At 40.7% G+C, this 18,258-nt stretch overlaps 1 protein-coding gene across 1 annotated transcript; it reads right to left on the bottom strand.

Annotated features, from left to right (window-relative positions):
* Nucleotides 1-6,417: 6,417 nt before the first annotated feature.
* KLHL31 (kelch-like family member 31) lies at nucleotides 6,418-12,097 on the bottom strand. The gene is made up of 3 exons (XM_009704811.1): nucleotides 11,911-12,097; nucleotides 8,421-9,624; nucleotides 6,418-7,150 (listed from the first exon to the last, which is right to left on the bottom strand). Exons 2-3 carry the CDS (start codon nucleotides 9,590-9,592, stop codon nucleotides 6,418-6,420), a joined length of 1,905 nt encoding a protein of 634 aa, XP_009703113.1. The 5' UTR covers nucleotides 9,593-9,624; nucleotides 11,911-12,097.
* Between the last annotated feature and the right edge of the window lie 6,161 nt (nucleotides 12,098-18,258).

Here is an 18,258-nt window from a genome sequence, read left to right as displayed (position 1 = left end):
TTTGTGGTAATCTGTAATAAAGTAGAGAAGTTTAGAGGATAAAGCCTCTGTGTATTGCGGAATCCTGGGAACCCACAGTCACGATCTCTGCACAGCTGTAGGCTGGGTAACCCTTCAGGTTGTGACATCTGCCGAATGCCAAATCATGCTTTGAAACAAGTCCTTGGTGTCAAAACACAGGGAACACTTTTTGGCACCTCCAACCCTTTCATCTGTGGCACAACTTAATTGCTCTTGAGAATTCGGACTAATTTTTTTTCCTTGAAATTTAGATGGTTTTATTTCTGATACTGTTCCTCATACAATCCAAATGAAAACATGTTCAATTGCTAATCAGACATCTGATTTATCATCATTTCTTGTTAGGCATTTTGATTACAACAAATGACTGCGAAATTCATTGTTAAAAAGCAAGTTGTTGTCCTTGTAATAAAATGCAAAAGATAAAAGTGGCTCCAGTGTCACACTGTGTATCTTCTTGTGAAGACGGTTTGACAGCCTGGGTGTAATAAACATTCCAGTTGGCTGATATGAAAGCAAGGATCAGAAAACAAAGCATATTTCAACTGCAACCAGGCGTTTGTCAGAAATAGTCTCGCAGTTTCCAACTGATTTTACAATAAGAATAATTTGTTTGCGCCGTGTTGTCGACAGTTTTATTTAATGCATACAATGAAAAATACCAACATGCTGTTATTTCTCTTAACGACAACTGCTGCACTACAAATTTTAATTTTTAAGTAGTAACATTCTCACATTACACTTACAGATTGTTTTTTCTGTTGAAATATGTTCCCTTGTGTTATCACAGTCCATCCTTAAAGTGTATAATTAGAAAACCTATCTGTATAAGCAATATGTCTAACACTTATAAGCCAGGGAAATGCTTTACACAAATATAAGTTATATTTTTAACTTTTCTTGTTGACAAAAAAACTGCCCAGGCAGCAACTAGTGTAACATCCAGTGTATCTAAATGTGTGTGTTCCCTTTCTTACCAACAGAAATCGACTAGGTATTCCTCATAAGTTTGCTAATTGCCTATATTTTTATTGAAAATTTAATTTTCATTGAGACAACAATGAACTTATACTAGTCTTTTGCATGGCAAAACTCATCTGGTATTAACTGAATCTCTCACACAAGCTATCTAGAATTGCATGTATTTTACTTTATTCTTTAGGGAACTTCTGGGAACGGAGCTCTGAGCAGTGTCACACTTGCAAATGAGCACCAGCAACTCATTTTTCACCCCTTTTTTCCAGTAGGCATTGCAGAATGTGTCCTTTTCTTTATGGTGGTCACCAGCGATGAGATTTTTTTGAATTAGATTCACAGATGAGCTTTTATGTACCGTTCACATCTGTGCATCTTCTTTGGTGCCCTGTGAGCCACTCAGTCATGGATAAGAAAAGAGAAAATAAAAGGGACAAGAGATCCTCCTCTTGCATGGAGGAGTCAAAGTATAAAACTGTGCATTACAATGGTTTTGATTACTTATACAAAGTAGGTCTTTAACAAAAGGATGAGAAGATTCATTGCAAAAAGACCAAGAGACTATAGTAGGACTACTGGCTTCAATTGCATTCTCCAAGTAGGTGAATTCAGACTGGAAAAGATTTCCCAGCTTGGGTAAACCTGTGTTAAAATGGATCAAAAATTCAGTTCAACTGAGAATTCAAGTTACAGGCAATTGAAAACTGAGTCTTGTTTTTCACAAGAAAGGCTGGCGCATCTCATTTATGGAACATAAGCAAAGCTGCTTATGGAAAGGTAAGTGTTGAAGTAGGTACTTCTTTCCAGCACGTATTTCTCAAACATCCTTGAGAACTGGGAACAAAATCTTAGTCTACTGACTGTTCTAAGGGGCTCCATCTTCCCCTTTCTACTATCTGGAGCCTCTTGCGTCTCCCGTCCTGTGTGTTGCACAAAACCCCTTGGAGCACACATAGGATTTCATTGAGCAGCCATCCCCAAGGAAATAATCCTTACGGGGAAATCTAGTCTCAGAAAAATTTCATGTGCCTGCAAGATAAGTGGGTAGTTGAATGGTGATATTGAGGATCAGTCTAATACCTTCCTGTTGGCTTTCATTAGACACTGATGCTTGTCTACCCATGGATTTAGTTCTTGTATTTTAATTTTCCAAATATAAACCCATGAGAATAACTGTATACAGGAGAAGTCCCACTGAATTCAAGAAAGTATGCATGCTCATACAACTATTTGTGTGACTGTTGGGTTTGCAAGTAGAATTACCAAACCCAGCTGCTACTAGGGAAAAACCGCTCCTAAACCCAGCATGGGTGTGGAAAGAGTTGAAACTGTAAGATCAACTGATCTAGGTTTCAGGATAATATAAAGCATGGTCTTATTCAGTCATTTCATTCATCATGTACTTTTTCCTGCAAGAACTGCCATTTAAAAATCTCAACACAAAGGACTTTTCGACACCTCACAGCTTTGGTTGATGCTGACTTTGTCTGCTTCCCTCTTTGAGCAGCTAGAAGTTGGCACTTAACCTTACTGGACTCTTGGCTGATCCACAGATGATCTTGCAGGCTAAATTCAGGAAGAGATTAAATAATCATGATCTCATCTTGACCAAGAACTAAGCACAACATCTTCCTTTCAGCATAACTTCCCAACGGTAAGTTCCTCCTTCACAACCTTGTAACACACTCTCTCATGCACCTACACAAGCATGAATAAACAAGAAAACAAAACATTATCAAACTGTTTCACTCACAGACTGAAGAAAGCTTATTTTCAGATGTAAATTCCTTGGAAGCACAGATGTTGTTGATTACAACATGCATGGGCATAAGGAATTTTCAAGATAACAGCATAGAATTGGGATTTTTTTTTGACTCTTAGCATAGCATTAAAGAAGATCCTTGTAGCGTTTTAACAATCTGCATCCAATACAGTTGGAAGACCCCTGCTCTACTTAATATTACCATATACAGTACTTCCTAAACTGCATTTTAAAATTTCTTTTTGGGATATACAATATTTCAAGTTCAACTGAGATGTTGTTGTTAAACATCTGGAGTTTGAAAATACGGTACCGGACAATGAAAGAACACCATCCCATAAAACACAACATACAAACCATTTTTCACAGTTCTAACAAAACAAGATTGTACATCAAAATGTCACAAATAGCTCAGTACATTGGTATGATCAAAATAATATTAAGTCCAGCTGATATTGTCACATATTAAGGGCCAAATCCTGGCTCAATGCGCAGTTGAAGCCTAAACAGAAGTTTAGAGAAAATAATATAAAGCCACCCTGAAGTGCTATATTGATAACAATGCCATTTGTCAATCTACCTAAGATTTTTGGCCTGAAGTATGTACTTAATTTGTGCTACGGAAGGAACACATGGCCAGTGGTACTGAGCTCCTGTCCTAGGACACGTCTTTATGGATTTGTCGTGGCCAAGGGCAGTGGAGGCTGAGGAGCAGTCTTCCTTCTGGGTATGAGAGTTTCAGCAGGCATCTATATCTACTGTTCTGCCAGAATTTGGCCAAGAGTTCGAAATCCTGTACATCTTATTCAGTAGTCCCACTGAAGTTAATGGAACTTTTTTGTGAGTAAGATGAAAAGGATTTGGCCCCCAAAGTTTTTAACCCTTTAAGTAGTAAGAGAGTAGTTCCATTGCACTTAGCCCATCATTCACAAATAACTTTCTACTTGCAAACAGAAGATGGTTGTCAACATATAGGAAGTGTTGGCTCACAAAGAGGAAAGCGTGCAGCAACATCTGACTACTCATAGCATTTTGGAACTGGATTCCTACAGGGAAAAAGCGACACTTGCATATGACAATTTCATCCAATGTCTGTCTGAGGCCAAAAGAATTGTTTCTTCAATTCCTAAATACCATCTTATGGGTACCTTAGAAATACTAAATAACTGGAGTATGTATACAGTTATAATTGGATATATGTATGTGTGTCTCCATCAGACTGGATGGATAAGCAACTCATCTAACAGTATTAAAATTTTACAAAAAAATATTGGAGCACATGGATTTTTCAAAGAGCTTCCTAAATATTTTCATACGGAACACATGGTCATGACTTTGGGAAAAGAGAAATTTTGCTGTCATCCATGAGAAGCTTTTGGTGACTGGAATGGTCAAGAACAGCATTTTCATATTTAAAACAAAGTAATCTTACTCTGCTACATGATTCCGTGTTTTGTTCTGTGATTGTGGATTTGAATTATTGTTCATTTGAATTAAATGGGATAAAGGATAATTGTATGCTAATTAAATTACTCAAAACTATGTGACAGTGCTAGTCTGACCAAAAGTCATCGCACTGCTGTATATTCTAATAACATGCTGCACTCAAAAATAGAATTTGTGATTTTAAATTGTGTAGCCAGGATGAAGACACGAACTCTAACTTAGAACTGGAAAACAGGGCCGAGTACCCTGGAGTTTAATCCCAACTGACAGAGTGAATTACTTCATCTCTAATACCGTGTCATGCTCAATGCTGATGCTCAATATGTAGCTGCAACAAAGCTACAAAGAGCAAGAGCATGAGTCCTGAAAATGCTCGCCTCAACAATGTCTGCATTTACAGACAATTTTATAGTGTTCCCCTTTTGCAAAGGAGATAAAAATTTGGCTGCCTTACAAACACTGTGAAGAGCATGCCTTCTCATTGGCACCAGGGCCTGGAGGTGTCAACGATAACCTGAGGAAACTGCATTTGAAGCCTCTACGAATTGGTTAAGGTGAGTGAACAACTGTCCTTTTGGTTATATTAAATCATTTTACTTCCTTGTATTGCTGCTTTCCTTCCCAAACAGAAGGATGTAGACATTTTGTGCTGTCAGCAGTACTTTGGTATCAAATTCTCAGGGGACGTTATGGGCTGCATATCCCTTTGGCTAACGGAATAGGATTAGGATTCATGCTTAATTCCCCCACTGCATGCTGCAATTAGGTATAAAAGTTCTTGGAAGGTAATCTAAGTTGAGCAAAGACTTCAGTCTACTCACTGGGAAAACTTCACAGGCTCCAACAGGCACAGCACTAGTCTAGCCTTTGGAAAAACATGAATAAAATAGGGCCGTAATGAAGGCTTCAGAAGGAGATACATAATGGTATGCCCAGGAGAAGGTTACTTTGGGTGATGTGCCTACACCAGCTAAGAAAGGTGTTAAGGTATCTCTTTGTTCCTATTAAGTCTTTGATTTCATCCAGTTTTCCCATGATTCACCATTTTCCACACATATATCCTGTTCTTAAAGATAGATCCTGCAGTCTTTATTCCATCTTTGTTCTTCACTCCACTGGTTATTTGCCAGAATAACACTGAGTAAGAAAGATGTGCATCTGTGTGTCCTCTCCACGCTCAGACACCATTAGCCCTTGGTGCCTTCTGGCATGAACTCACCTTCTTCCAGGTTTTGCCCCTGCTGTGGCAGCTCCTAGCTCCTTGTGCTGTTGAGGACCTTCTCAGATGAGAAGATAACCCAGCGGTACATTCCTACACAGATGGGAAGAGTAGGAACAGGAGGAGATATACTGACTGGCCTTCATGCCTTCCACCTGGAATGACAGAAGAGTCTCCCTGTCATGAGGAGGAGGAGGGTGGGGCGGTGGTCCGCTCCTTGGTGTACACATGGAGGTCAGGAGAGCAATCTGGCATCTAAGGTAGCCCTTGGCACTGGCCCACAGCACTTACAGGAGCCAAGGTATTTTGTGGATTCAGGTCTTGAAAGCCATGCCACAGCACTAGATGTGAGAATTAAAGGGTTCCATGGCAGAAGATAGGAATCTCTTTCCAACTTCTGAAGGAGGAAATGTTTTGAGAAATTTTCTGTGACCACCACTGCCCCAAAAGGAAAGTATGCACATGCTATACACTATATTTTTGGGGGGTTGGGTTTTTTTTTCCCTTCCGTTTGTCAAAATAGAAAATGCTTAGAAAATAACAAAACTGATCAATTTTATGATGACATGGCACATTTCTGATATATGTTGAGATTTATTACTAGCAATGTTCGACTACCATTTTGGGTTCTGAATGCATTTAAAACTCAGTATTAAAAAGGCCTCACAACAATCTTCTGAAGCAAGTTTATCTGTATTTTACAGGTAAGGAAAACAAGGCACAAAGAAATTAAATGATTCACCACAGATAGTACAGAGGCAAAGTCAGGAAGAGAATGAAGTTCTGATGTTATGGGTTAACTCCCTCTTCCTGCTAAGAAAATTAATCTTATCCATAATATGCTGTTTCATGCCACCTGTATTAAAGATCATGAAAACTGGCCAATTTGCACTGTTAAAACTGTTGCAAAGCCAATGATTTTTTTCCTACTTAAAGGGTTAATTATACTGCTGCGATGGTAAACATTTTTACTTCTTGGTGGTTCGACCCGTATTTAAATACTGACTGGGACAGAAGAGACTGAGCTGGCCCTGGACTCCCTTGTCTTGGTGTTGGGCATGGATATCGTACAACAGGATACACCCACCGTGGCCTCAGGCAGCTCATCTTCCTCTGTCCATTCATTGAGATCTGGGTTATAGCACTGAATGCACTTCTTATATTTTTTCTCTATTTCATTCCAGCCACCCACTAGGTAGATTTTCCCGTTAAGGGTGGAAGCACCAGCTGTACTAACTCCGGTTTGAAGTGGCGCCACGTAACTCCACTGCTCCGTGTAAGGACTGTAACACTCCACGGGCAGAACATCCACCCTTTCAGCTCGCCCCCCCAGCTGAGACCCACCCATGACGTAGACCCTCTCCAGAAGAGACACCGCGCAGTGCCACCCCCTCGGGGTGCTGAGGCTGGACTTATCCTGCCAGCTATCTTTGCTGGGGTCATACATGCACACCGAGCGAGAGTAAGCGTTATTAATGTAACCTCCGGTGACCAGGATCCGACCATCCACCACTGCGCTGGCATGGCAGCACCTGGGCACCTCCAAGGGTGCCTTCATCTGCCACTGGTTAGTTGCAGGCACGTAGCATTCAACCGAGGACAGGCTTCCCTCAGAGTTGCGACCACCTGCTGCAAAAAGGAGGCCGTTGAACACGTTGAGGCTAAAGTGGGTGCGCCGCTGCGTCATGTTTGCCAGGTGAATCCAAGTGTTGAAACGAGGATCGTATCTGAAAGCATTAAAAAAAGAGGGTTACTGTCTCACATGCTGCTCTGCTAAATTCTACAGTCCTGTCTCTGTCCCACTACTGCTGCAGGTGGGTGCTGCATTTTAGGTCATTATTTAGCCCATTAGAAGTCAGTGGAATGAAACTGGTATTCCTGGTTACATTTCCAAATAAATTTAGTTTCTGATTGGAGAAAAATCTGTTTGTATCATTCAAACTTGGTATTACTTCAGTGAAGTAATAATAACTTTGTGTGTCGGTTGCCCAGAGAGGTGGTGGAAGCCCCATCCCTGGAGGCATTCAAGGTCAGGCTGGATGGGGCTCTGAGCAACCTTATCTAGTTGGAGATGTCCCTGCTCACCGCAGGGGGGTTGGACTGGATGACCTCTGAAGGTCCCTTCCAGCCCAAATGATTCTATGATTCTCTGTCCTCAGGAGAAGTTATCTAAATGTTCCCTCTGGGAGCAGAAAACGAAGCATTGGTAGGAGTGTGGCTGTTTATTGCCATTGCATGTCCGTAGTCTGTTAGTAGATAAAAAGTTGAGTTGCCTTACCTCCAGCCTTTGCTTCAAGCTATTGTGTGCTGTCAGCTTTTAGGCTGAACTATTTAAAAACTAGCACCACCCCTTTGACGATTGCGTGTTAACCTATGCACTCTTCTGACCTTTCTATCACCAGTGCAGTCCTTGGATGACTGTAATATTTCAGAAGTGAGGTGTTATTTGGAGTGCACTGTAGGAGAGAAATATAGCCTTCAAGAGACGGTGACATTGTTTCTAAACTCTTGATAAATAAAAAAGCTAGATGATATGAAATGCAGTATAAAGGCTGTTGAAAGATGGTGGATGGTGCATAGAAAGTTGAGATGATAATACCTAAAAGGTGTTTTTCAGAACTTTCTATGAAGCATCAGAAACTCTTGAAATTTAAAAAGTCTCACCTTGTCTGATTTGGTGCCTTTTAATGGTACCTTAGAACATCCTAGAACTTCCTATTTATGTTCCTATTTATTTCCTCCACTTGGAGTAAGTTTTCACAGTTTTCCTCACTTCTTATTGTGCATGTGTAACCGTGGTGAAGTTTTTGCATAACTTCAGCTGCATATTTCTCTTCATTCAAACTTTAATATAGAATAGCATACATACATCCTCCACCCTGTCCCCTTTCTAGTTATCTGAGTAGTTCATGCTGCGTGTCACAAACCAGCTTGGTCTATCGACCTGCATTGTATGGAACAGATCTCTCCATCTCTTTTAAATAAATAACCAGTTACCTGCAGAAATTGCTGACTGCATGCTTGGCTTGATTCCTGGCATCATTCTGGTCTTCCCCACCGGCCACATAGAGAAATCCATCCATCACCGTGACACACTGATTAAAACTTTTAGCAGGCATTTCACTCAGCTTCTTCCATCCATTTTCAGGATCTCTGTATAAGATGTCTCTGCTAAGAGACTTTTCTGTTAGAGCAGGGCGTCCCCCAACAGTAACTAAGACTCTGAAACCTCCACGGATCCTTGTTCTTCTGGACTGAAGTGTATTCTGGTGATAGGGAAGCAAATGATAGTTCATGGCATCTACCAGGAGCTTATGGCAGTCTGCATCTTGCATCATTCTTGGCACAGTTTGAACATAATTGACAAGGTCTTGGGCTGAGATGGTACCAAAACGGATGTTACCTAAGAGATCGGCAGCAAACTTTACTCTTTTTTGGTCAAATTCCAGCCATTTTATTGCAATCTGGAATGCAACAATTTCAGAAGGCAACTGCAAGTCATCATCTGCAAGAAGTTCATTAATCTGATCAAAAGTAAGTTTTAAGAACTGATCCGTTTCTGAAAACTCAATGAAATTGTCTCTAATGAATTTGTGCGCTGCTTCCTTGGTTGTTTTTAGTCCATATGTTTCTGCAATGTTGGCAACGTACATACAATTCTCAACACTGATTTCTTGGATTAGAAAATCACAGCACATCTTTACAAGGGTGTGAATCTGTAGATAAATTGCTGTAGAAATAATACTACCTATTGTATAAAGTGAGAGAGTAAGTTTTCCAGTGTAAGCATAGGTGATAACGGTAGCTAGACCCAATGGTGATACATCATTGAGGTCTACTCTTTGAATGGATGGATCTTTCTTTAAGATGTTGTGAAAGTACTCACTGCTTGAAGCCATCACCACCTTATGAACACTGAAGGATTTGGTTTTGGTACCGATAGTCAAGTCACAAAGAAAATTTTCTTGTCTCATTCTGCTTAGACCTTCCAAGAGATTTGGGCTATAGGATGGGTCAGAAACTTCAGATGAGATGCAGCTGAAACCATTTCCTCCCTCTAAGAGTCCATTCAAGCCATTTAGTTTGCTGAGGGGGCCATCTTCCACAATGATAGTCATTTCATTGATATCTGCTTTGTTCTTTTTCACATTCTTCTTCTTAGGGGCCATGACTGCAATGAAATATTACAGCCAAGAGCTTGCTAAAAATAAAATTAAAACGTTTAGAGCTACACCGTGGTTATGAAATTTAATAGCTATGCGATTATGCAACAAATCTAAGCTTTGTCAATACATATAAATGCCACAAAACCAAAACACACAGGATAATCTATCTTCCTAAGAACTATTATACTAGATTGTAGTGTGGCTGCTTATTAATAACAAGCAATACTTGAATTGTGAAGAATACACCTACAAGTAATTCCTTTTTTAAAAAATAACAAGGTCATAAATTAACATTCACCTATTATTACCACATTCAAAGAGTTAAATTCTCTAAATAAGTTTGCCAGAGTGTAAAGTTTTGTAAACGTATATTTAAATCAGCCAGGTTCTAGACCTGAATTCATTAGTCTGAAGTACAGGAAAGATACGGGCCCTGAACTTTGTTCATCGTTACTCCAGGGCTAGTACAGACTTACAGGCAAGTTCAGAATTTGATCAGGAAATGCTAAGAGTGGAAGAAATTCTTAAAAAAAAAAAGCAAGATAAGACGTAAAGAGAAAGTGAATTTTAATATGATATCATATTGATTTTAGATTTAGGATCTGCTCCAAACTGCTTCCAGGTTTTTGGAACTTTTGATTTTCTAGACTGCTGAGATTTGCAAATACTTTCTACTCATAGCACACTTTGCTTGCTTCTCTATATCAGTAACTTGAAATTTATAACTGTACTTTTAGGATTTTGTGGAGATTTAAGGAGAAGATGTCTAACTTTCATTTCAAAAAAAAAGTCATGCCAACTCTAGCAGGATGTGTTATTTCAAACAAGTTCTTCATGTGTGAAGGTAAGAATTACTCCCATACAGTTATGTTAGAACAGATATTTGAATTACATGTGTCAACTCTAGGCAAGTTCCACCTCTTGCTGAAATGAAGAGCCACGTTTTTGTCAAATACAATGTGAGAGGGCCCCTAAGTAGTTTTCAAAGGAGCTATTTCAAACAAATATATGTATATGCAAATATACATTGAAGGAAGGCACTGATCCTCAATAACACAGTTAAAACAGAATTGCTGAGATCAGCATTCAAATAGATTCAAACATAGCATTTATCTCCAGTACATCTATTGATTTTAAAACAATTTCTACATGCTAATTTTCTTTGTGATCCTTGCGCTCATAAAAAACAGAACATGAAGAAATGCAACTTAATGATAAAACAAATGACTGGCTTATTTTAGATACCTTAATAAAAAGACTTCAGGAATATTTCAATCTAGAATCTCAGCAAAACAATTTTTCCTTAAGCATACAGCATGTAACAATTAATTATAGAAAGGAATGGTTGCTGCCTGTGAGCACCAGGATTTTTTGGGGGCTGCTGCTGGGTGACAACCATGTGCAAGGCAGGCGAGCGAGAAGACCATGTGTGCCAAAAGTGTCCGTGTCAGCCCACACTGACGTGAGCTGCCATCCCCGAAATGTCGGTGTGCCAGTGCGGGGGTCAGCTGCTGCCCGGTTTCCCCCCGCTCCGGCTGCATTCCAGAAGCTGCATCTGTTGAGACTTATCAGAGTCACCTCCCAAAATAGCAACCTCTCAGCAGCTTGCCATTTTAAGACAGGTTCAATCGAAGGTATAGCTGGTCTTTTAGTATACTTGGTTGTTTAACACAACTTTTGCTGCAAAAAAACCCTGTGATATTGCAAGTGTCGTGGATATTTATTTGCGTAGAATAAAACCAAAACCAAAACTTTTGGATGTCTCTGTATGTTATCCACATAGGTATAGCTTTGCATATGAATAGCCACAACTTTATAGCTGGCAAGGGCACATTCTTTTGGCAGTCATATTTGTGGTTCTTAATATTTTGAGAGACCTGTAACTTAAAAATTTTAATATGGGCACCACTTAATGTTCATTGCCTCACTGCGTCATTGCAGAGCTCATTTAAATACGTGACATTTTAAGCTCTCTGTTCAAAAATGTCCACTCTCCAAAGTTTTTTCCTGAAAAACTTTTCCATCAGCAAAAATGTCACCAGCTAGTTAGTGTACAAGCACGCAAGTGACAGGACATGCAAAACCAGTGAAACAAATCAAATGATCCTATAATAAATCCAAGTTACTGAACTTTGAAAACTCTGGATGATTTGGTTTTCTATAGCTGTTTGCTTTCACCTAAGTTATTTCAGCTTAAGAACAACTCATGCCAAAGGACACTCAGGGTCTCAAAACAATGCATTCAAACAACAAACCTTCCCCCCACCCCCCAAACGTTATCTTCTAAACACTATCAAAGTGAGGAGTTAAAAACCCCTTACCCTCCTCAGAAAAATGGTGTCCCAGAGCTGTCCAAGAAGCTGTCAGTGAAAATGCCTCTTCCTTGGAAAATGGGAAGACAAAAAGAGAGGAAATGTGGTTAAAAAAAAAAAAAGAGAGAGAGAGAAAGATCAGAGGCCACTTGGTAAATCCCAGCTTGTGGTTTCCAGTGTGACACTTTGCTGTCACAGCGAGCAAAAGAGACCGGAGCCTGTGCTCGGGTGCTCTTTAAAATGACCCCTCCTCTCCGTGCCTCGCTCCTGCCTCTGCCCAGCCACGGGAGCTCAGCTTCCCCGGGCTGCCCGGCATCCGGAAACCGGGGGGACAAGAGCCTGGGCCCTCCAAATGGATGTGTATGAAGGAGGAAAGGAAGGGGAAAGTGAAGAAGGTAGATCCACAGCAGGTAATAATTGTCCCAGGGAAGTGCAGGGTGCACCAGTGGGTTCCTCACCTCAAAGCTGGGTGCCTGGGCAAAAGCCAGTATGCTCGGGGAGGGGGAACAACTTAGATTGAACTTAAGGAAGAAATTCTTCCCGATGAGGGTGGTGAGGCAGTGGCAGAGGTTGCCCAGAGAAGCTGTGGCTGCCCCATCCCTGGAAGTGTTCAAGGCCAGGTTGGACGGGGCTTTGAGCAACCTGGTCTGGTGGGAGGTGTCCCTGCCCATGGCAGGGGGGTTGGATTGGATGATCTTTGAAGGTCCCTTCGAACTCAAACCATTCTGTGATTGTATTATATGATCTAACATAACCAGCAGGAAATGCCAAGGAAAAGCTGGCACTTTAGTTCCACTTTCTTAGGATTTCGGTGCTTAACTCCGGGCAGAGGGAAGGAGATCAGCTGATGGGGATTCACAGCCATGCCCTATTTCTTGGACTTAGGTCGCTGCTTCTGTAAAGACTTGCCTCAGCTTTCAAGGATACTGGCTTACAGCCCCTGATATATTTGCAGAGAAATGTGAACTTTGATCTTCTGTCTCTCAAGAAGGTGTCCTAACTTGTGGGTTCTGCCATAGACCGGAATAGTTTACCTCCACCCCTTGCCAACCAAGCTCAGGAACAACATAAAGCAAAACCTCCACATCCCAGGAGAATTTCAGCCCATGGGAGAGATAAAAGAGGTGTGAGTGACTGCATGGGAAAGGAAGGATATTGGGGGGAGTGGAAGTCAGAGAAAGGGAAGATTTTCTCTTGGCTGCACTTTGTATAATGCCAAATCTCGTAGTTTTACTCAATTGCCTGCGGGCTCGGATAGGCTATTACAACTGCTGCAAAATAACACTTGTCATTTTGAACAGAAGGGCATCGCTGTGCTAGTGGAGTTACACAAAGTTACAAGATAAAAATGAAACAACAGAATAGGGCATGAGAGACAATCAAATGGGTGAAACAAGAATGAAAGAGAGGGAAGTGAAGCCAAGCCCTCCCATCAGCAACAAGGTGACCATCTCTACTTATGGAAAACAGGGCCACAGCTATGAAAAATTAAGGATGAAGCCTTATTTTAAGACATGTTTTAGGACTTCTCCTTACTAGACTACCTTTTTTTTTCTTATGTGCAGATTCCTACTGCCTCAAATATACAACTCAGTATAACATCAACTTAATATGTAGGATGACATCTGTCATCATCTTAACACATCTCAGTGTATTTTAATTTACCAGTTCAATCTAATTATAAAATTCCTTACATGGACAATTATCTTTAACTTTTTTGAAGCTCTGCCTGACCAGGAACAGCTGTAACAATTTTTACACAAAGAATATATTCCCCACTGTGCTTCATGAGTTTTAAGAATTTATAAAAATCAGGTGTTGTAGAAAGAACAGGCATATTTCTAAAACAGGGCTCCTGAATATATACATACTACTGAATCTGCGTTACTCAGTGTTCCCTTCTCTAACAGCTCATGCTCAGACTTCCATCAATTTTTATAATTTTACCATGTCCTAAAAAGCCACCATTTTTCAGAGAAAGAATATCTTTTTTTCTTTTGTTATTTTTGAGTTAGGTTTTTTTTTGGTAAAGGGGACAATTCTCTAGAATGAATATGTTATCATGATCTGTAGAAAATAAAAGATTATTCTAATTTTCATACCATAGTTTTAAAATCTACTAGCACATTGTAAAATAAATTTAAGTCTTATTTAGTCTCTACAAACGTGTTTCTGATATCCTTATATGATTCAGTGTTGAAAAAAACCACACCAACAACTGAAAATACAAAGCCAATTTCTAATTTCTTGGAAACGCTCAGCATGCTTTGAGCTGCGCAGTATAGAGAGAACCATCTTGTGGGGCATGCCTCGACACCTCAATGTATTAATGCTGACGCAATCAAACATCTCCAATAGTTCTGAACCTTTGAGTGTACATTAGGGCAAAAAAGATGAAACCTTTAGTTACTTGGTCTTCCCAATCAGAGGACAACTGAGAGCATACTTGGATATTATGCGGCATGCAAGCTGGTCTTGGAACTAGTCCTTCTTGTTTTCCATTAATTTGCACACAACAAAGTCTTTTAAAAAATAAAGAGTACCAGGATTAGCTGCAAATGATGACAGATTTTTTAAAATCAAGCTTTGATTTAATATGTTTTTTTAACTTTCAGATATTCTTAACATCATTTCCTTCATATCTTCAAAGTAACCTGTTGCCTTTCTGATTATTTCCTTTCCAATGGCATAGAAATTAATTACTGTAAAATATTTTTATATTGATTGAAGTCCTTGCAATCAAGTTATGAATTATCTTCTCAGTTAAAAGAGCTGTAGTACATTTTTTGGCAATATCTTAAGCCTGTCTAGATATATCTTTTTAGGTATATTGGGGAAAAAAAAAAATTACTTTGCTCCATCATCAACTAGTCTATGTGAGTGGCTAAGGGCAATACCATCAATCCATGCAGAAGTAACAGGTCATGTAGTAATGTTTTAACATTTTTAGGGGGAAAAAAGTGCAAATATTTGAAGAGAGTTGTTCTTAGCCAAATAAACAAGAATAATTGTTACTATTTGCTCCATGTGCATGAGTTAGATCAGCAATAGGGAAAGTTCTTCTATCAGCAAAGATAGGCCTTAAGGCAAGTATAACCATCTTTTCTAATCCATGCAGAACTGTTAGTGCACTTTTTCTGGAAAATGAAAAGCCTTTTCTTTGAAGTCAGGATGCTTTGGTTTGTTGGTAGAATGCCATCGTCACAGCACAGTGACATGGAGATCTACCTTGGTCAATTAAAGAAGTTAACGAAACTCAGGGTCAGCTTTAGATCGTGACTGCTTTGTTTGCTCCGAGCCCTTTGTGTATACTCAGCCAAATACTGTGTATCCTCAAAGCCCATATTTAGTTCACTATGCTAAAGTTAGGAAAAATACCTTTAAATGCATTAATCTGAATGGCTTGAGTAATCGTACCAGCCATGCCTTTAGGAAGGCTGAAGGTCCTTATGCAGATTGGAGACACTGTGAAAACATATTGAATTTCAGTGGGAACTGCAGTCTTTTCAATAAGAAGATGCAAAAGAAATAGCTTTTCTTTTTAAGATGCTGAATAAACGCACAAACTACTACTGTTTAAGATCAAATACACAGGCCTTGATTTCACAGAAGGCAGCTTTGAGGAACTGTGTTCAGCAAGACACCCAGTCCCAGGTCGGTCACTCAGACCTCCCTCTCCCAGTACGCGATCACTGGCTCCCAGTTCACTGCCCAGTTTTGCCCAGCCAAGCCTCTTGCATCAATCCACCCCCGGAAACTCTCACCTAGCTCTTCTCCTTAGTTGATACGAAGCCCATTTCTTTTTTTTGGTTTCACTCTTCCCTCGGAAACTCCCTGAGCCCTGGCAGCAGGGCATGGAGAGGACCCTTGGGATGAGAGTTCGCAAGCCTTGGAGCAGAGCTGATGGCACAACCCAGCTCTTGAGCATGTAGTGACAGAGCAATTATTGGAACTGCATTTCTGTGTGTGGCAGCCCCACTTCTTCCTGATGTTAAATTAACAGAGAAACAGGCACATTCTTTAGCCTGACATCCCCTGGTTGGGAAGCATTAAGAAAATAAAGAACAAATGATGAAGAGGACACCATTAGCTAAGTTAGTACATTAAGAATGCAAGAAGAGGCCTTCAAGGGAGGAAGTTCTGGTCATAAAAGGAGTTAAGTTGATAAAATGTTACCACCCACAGACATCAAGAATAAACTGTCTGAGAGCAGGACAAAGGTAATCGTCGTAGCGGGAGATTGCGACCTCCAACTCAAATGGCCCCCCCAAAAGAGGGCAAAACCCCGCTTCGGGAGCATGCGTAGTTAGTGTAGAGGTTTCATTAGTGCCATCTGAGGGTGCGTACTGATTTACATTAGAAGCGAGAAACTTGTAACTAACCCTGAGTGTGAATAACAACGAATATGTAGTGTACTATGAATATGCGATTCTTTTATTGTATATAATGTGTATCTTCCTGTGGCTTGGTGTGCGTGCTAGGCGGAGAGATCCCCCATGCACCCGGCGCTGAATAAAGTAATGCCTGCCCTTTAATACACCAAGCGTTAAGGAGTTTCATCCCCTATTTTCGGTGACACTAACAGGAGTCCTGAATCGATGCCAAACAAACCAATCCTCGTAACAATCAGCATTGGCCGGCAGTTTTGAAGGACCAAGTAAACTTGGAATTCTTTCCTCTGCCAGTTATGACAGGTGATACAAGAAATGCTGCAATGAGACCTGAGCTACAAACATTTCTCTTGTTCTAGGAAAGTTTTTGAGGTTTTAAATGTTCTTTTCTTCTTCACTGGCATGGAATCACGATCTTTCAGAATAACTGGGCAGAAGTGCGGCAAGGGGATTTTCCTCATCCCAGAAAACCCAGTTACTTGATAATTAAGGCTTTCAAACAACGTATGGGAAACCCAGCTTCAAACACATAATCCATACGGCAATCTGAGCCTCAGCTTCCCTACTCAAAGATGACTTTAACCATAATGCTGGTGTGGGCTGAATCTCTTCCAGGATTTCTTCTGCATAAATGCCACTTTGTGTAAGTAATTTCGTATGATTAGGGCCAGAAAAATAAAGAGCAAGCAACTAGTTGCAGATGGACAATTTTAAGGGTTGATGAAGTCTCCACACACTGTGAAGACGAGTTAATTATTTCTGTAAAATAAACAGATGAGCATGGGAACCAGAGAGTCAGTCTGCAACAGGGACCTGCGTTTGTTTTTTTCCATATCCAACGTGAGCACTCTACCTACTGTATGGCCCTACCAGCTATTTTGGTTTCTCTACTGATAAATTTGCTACATGCTGTGCCAAGCTGTAATAAGATCTATTTTGCAAGAGTAGTAACCCTAATATGCAAATACCAGACTTTTGCCTACTTAAAATTCCCCTGTAATTCAGACTGGATATACTCTTTTTAACACTTTCCCCAAACACCACTTTAAAGAGTGAAAGGTGTTCTATATATTTATTTTAATTATAGCTGCATTAACTTCCAAGGAAATATTGCAAACCCATAGATTTTTTTAGGAGGGGCTCATTCAGCTTGGAGTCTTTCAAGCACATGCCCAGCCCCAGCAAGCTCCATGGCAGAGATCCTGTTTCAGCTGTGCAGTTCACGCAGCAGCAAAGGCTGATTCCCTGTCCCACGTTTTTTGTGACCTTAGGTAAACCATAGAGGAGCCATGCTGAAAGTTGCAGGGCCCAGAAGTGCTCTGTCACCCTCAAAAAATAAATGCATTAGCCATCAGGCTGTAAATAAGGAAGGAGAGAAAGAAAAGGATGTCATCTTCAGCCTGAGTGCTGCCCTCGCCTGCGGGTTAGGGCTGCAGTGGGGTGCCTGGGGATGCCAGTCACGTCTTCATGGGCTTGGCCTCGCTACCCCTACGCAAGCCATTGTGCTTCACGGCTGCTAAGCAGCCTTACAGCCCCACATGGGCAACAGAAATGCCACAGACCTTATAATTACCTGCAGGTAACCCAACAAGTTTACATGAGCAAGTGTAAATCAGTCTGACGCTAATGGCGTCCCATCTACCACCTGGTGCATCGCAGGGGCAAAGACCTCTCACGGCTTCTCCTGAGGCTGGCACGGCTGTACTGACAGACTCACCTCGCTGTTCTTGCAGGGTAAGAGTACCTGCCGTGGCATTTCTTGGGGCAGGCTGCTGTTCCTGCCCTGACTCACCGCCATGGGCTTACTTCCATTATAGCTGTGCTTGCTCAGTACCACACTGCCTATTCAAATAAAGTCAAAAGAGGCAGAACAAAGAAAAGCATGTAGTCTTTATTATTGCAGATAGTGTGGTAACAACCAACCAGGTCAGCTGCTGCTACCCGCGAAAAGCCGGGCGGGGAAGAG

This window comes from Cariama cristata, unplaced genomic scaffold, assembly GCF_000690535.1.
Source record: "Cariama cristata isolate BGI_N322 unplaced genomic scaffold, ASM69053v1 scaffold12977, whole genome shotgun sequence".
NCBI classification, from domain to species: domain Eukaryota; kingdom Metazoa; phylum Chordata; class Aves; order Cariamiformes; family Cariamidae; genus Cariama; species Cariama cristata.
This window is presented reverse-complemented; position numbering and strand designations above follow the sequence as displayed.